This window comes from Buceros rhinoceros, unplaced genomic scaffold (genome assembly GCF_000710305.1).
Source record: "Buceros rhinoceros silvestris isolate BGI_N320 unplaced genomic scaffold, ASM71030v1 scaffold4743, whole genome shotgun sequence".
In the NCBI taxonomy this organism is placed as follows: domain Eukaryota; kingdom Metazoa; phylum Chordata; class Aves; order Bucerotiformes; family Bucerotidae; genus Buceros; species Buceros rhinoceros.
The window spans coordinates 52,203-54,324 of NW_010404053.1; the positions used below are offsets into that span (position 1 = coordinate 52,203).

Here is a 2,122-nt window from a genome sequence, read left to right on the forward strand (position 1 = left end):
GTAGGGAACTGTTAAGGAGTTAGCTTTTACCAACAGATACATAGATCATTACTGATGTCAAAATGGGCAGTATGAGAGCTTAAGTCAACTCATCACTGAAGTTTTATCATTGGCCTCAAAGGCAGCTGTGGTAACTGTTGGTAAACAGGCTTTTTTTTTTTTTTAAATTACGTCAGCTCTATGTTCGTAATATCATTTTGGTATTTTTATCTAAAGATGAAGTTCCTCAAACAAAACTAGCAAATAGGTTTTAGAGGAAAAACTGCTAGATAATTTGCACATCCAATTAGCAATTATGAATCTGGAAACTAGAGAACAGAGTGTTGTGCTGGACCAAAGACAGTAAATATTGCACGTATGCACATTAAATTCTCCCTAGTAATTAATTAATTTTATAAATGCCTAAAGCTGGGATTAGACCTTAGTCTATTTACAAATAGATTCTGAAGCATGTTCTTCACAACTTCTTTGAAAAAAAGTTAGTATTTCACAGTAAGCTGTCCTGTGTCTTGTACATGTTAGACTGCCTTTACTGTTAAAGAAATTCATGCTGACACCAAATGATTCAGCACGCACACTGATAGTGCATGGTTCTTCACGATCTACCTAATTCTCAGCTACTTTATTTATGGACTTTAACTGGTGAAAAAAAAAATGACTCAAAAAAATTATCAGCTTAGAAAACTGACAAATATGCAGCAAAAGATTATGGAAACATGCAGTGATTTCGCTAAAATTAACAACAGTAAATAGAAAAATGTAACTGATGTATTACCAGTTTGTGCCATAAATTTAGCAGCATCAGCTTGTTCCTGAGGGACCCTTTTCTCATGAACAGATCGAGGTCGCTGACTTTTAATTGTATGATCTCCCATCATTCCAAATTCTAAAGACAGAATAAAGGTTTATGAAAGCTTGTGTGTAGACATTTCTCAAAAGTCACATACTGTCTCATGCAATATGTTCCTAAACGTACCTGGAAGTTGCTGGTAAGAATCAGGAAATTGGTCACGGCAGTTAACATCAACTTAACTTTGCTAAACTCAGCTTTTAATAAATACTTAAAGTGGTGTCTGCAAATTTTCGAACATGATTTTATTGTACGAACCAACATTCAATGTAGTGACACATATTATAAATCAGCTGTATGACACAGGACAAAAGCAATTATTCAAATGCAGACATTTTATTCCTGTATTTTGATTCAGTGTAAAGCACACCAGAAAATTATTATGACAGTGTTAGACATTGCTGTTCTACAGCAGAGCCTGCTGCTCCTCCAGAGGACTTCTATTTCTCCTCATCTTTCAGGCTGACAAAGCCTTCAGCAGAGATAAAGAGTCATCTTTGGGAATGGTGGCAATACAAAATAATAATAATTTAGCCAATGAACTGATTAATTTCCAGGCTGAATCCAGCAGAACAACAGCTTGTGAACTCTTTCCTTTCCAAAGCCTCTCAGTTATAAAAACTATAGGTTATATTTTGCCCTTAGTATTAAAAAAAAAAGTCCCCATTGATTTTAATAAAGAAAGTTACATAAAAATCAATGACCTAAAGGCCCAGAGTGTGGGAGTCAAGAATGCTTCATTTATATCCTATCAATCACCGCAGTCATTTTCCTCCCTGGTTCTGAGCAAACCTCCTAGCCTTCTACCTCAGACTCCGTTTTTCCTTTCTGAAAGGAAAAGTTTCTAATGAAAAGTGGGGGATTCTCTGCACTTAGAGGAATCTTTAGCACAGTCCACTCTGATCCTCCCAGGCACACACAGCTGTCTGCAGCTCGGTGCTAAACATGCAGTTTCTGTTGGGACTCTAGCAAGCGTGTGCTGGCAACCATGGGTTAACACTGGAACTAATTCTACTACAACCACATATTCTAATGAGGCAGAAGCTGTCTGAAGCACTAGGAATACAGAGATTAAAAAATACCTCTCTGCTGGAAGGTTACCTTGCAAGTGCAAAATTCAAAATTCTCCCCAATTTGTAAAGTCATGAAAATAATAAAACTTACCTTCCTGCCTCAAAAGATGCAAAAATTACATAAGATGTAAATGCTAGTAATACACATTACTGGCAAAACCATTGTTTCGATATATCATTAAAGCAAACATACTAAAAT

General features: G+C 36.1%; 1 protein-coding gene across 1 annotated transcript in view; it reads right to left on the bottom strand.

Annotated features, from left to right (window-relative positions):
* LOC104490869 (brain-specific angiogenesis inhibitor 3-like) overlaps positions 1 to 886 on the bottom strand; it is a gene marked incomplete at both ends in the record, with an annotated part of 52,313 nt that extends 51,427 nt beyond the window's left edge. The window contains one exon of the mRNA XM_010133217.1: positions 776 to 886. Coding sequence (XP_010131519.1) covers positions 776 to 886 — 111 coding nt within the window. The remainder of the gene's footprint in view (positions 1 to 775) is intronic.
* Between the last annotated feature and the right edge of the window lie 1,236 nt (positions 887 to 2,122).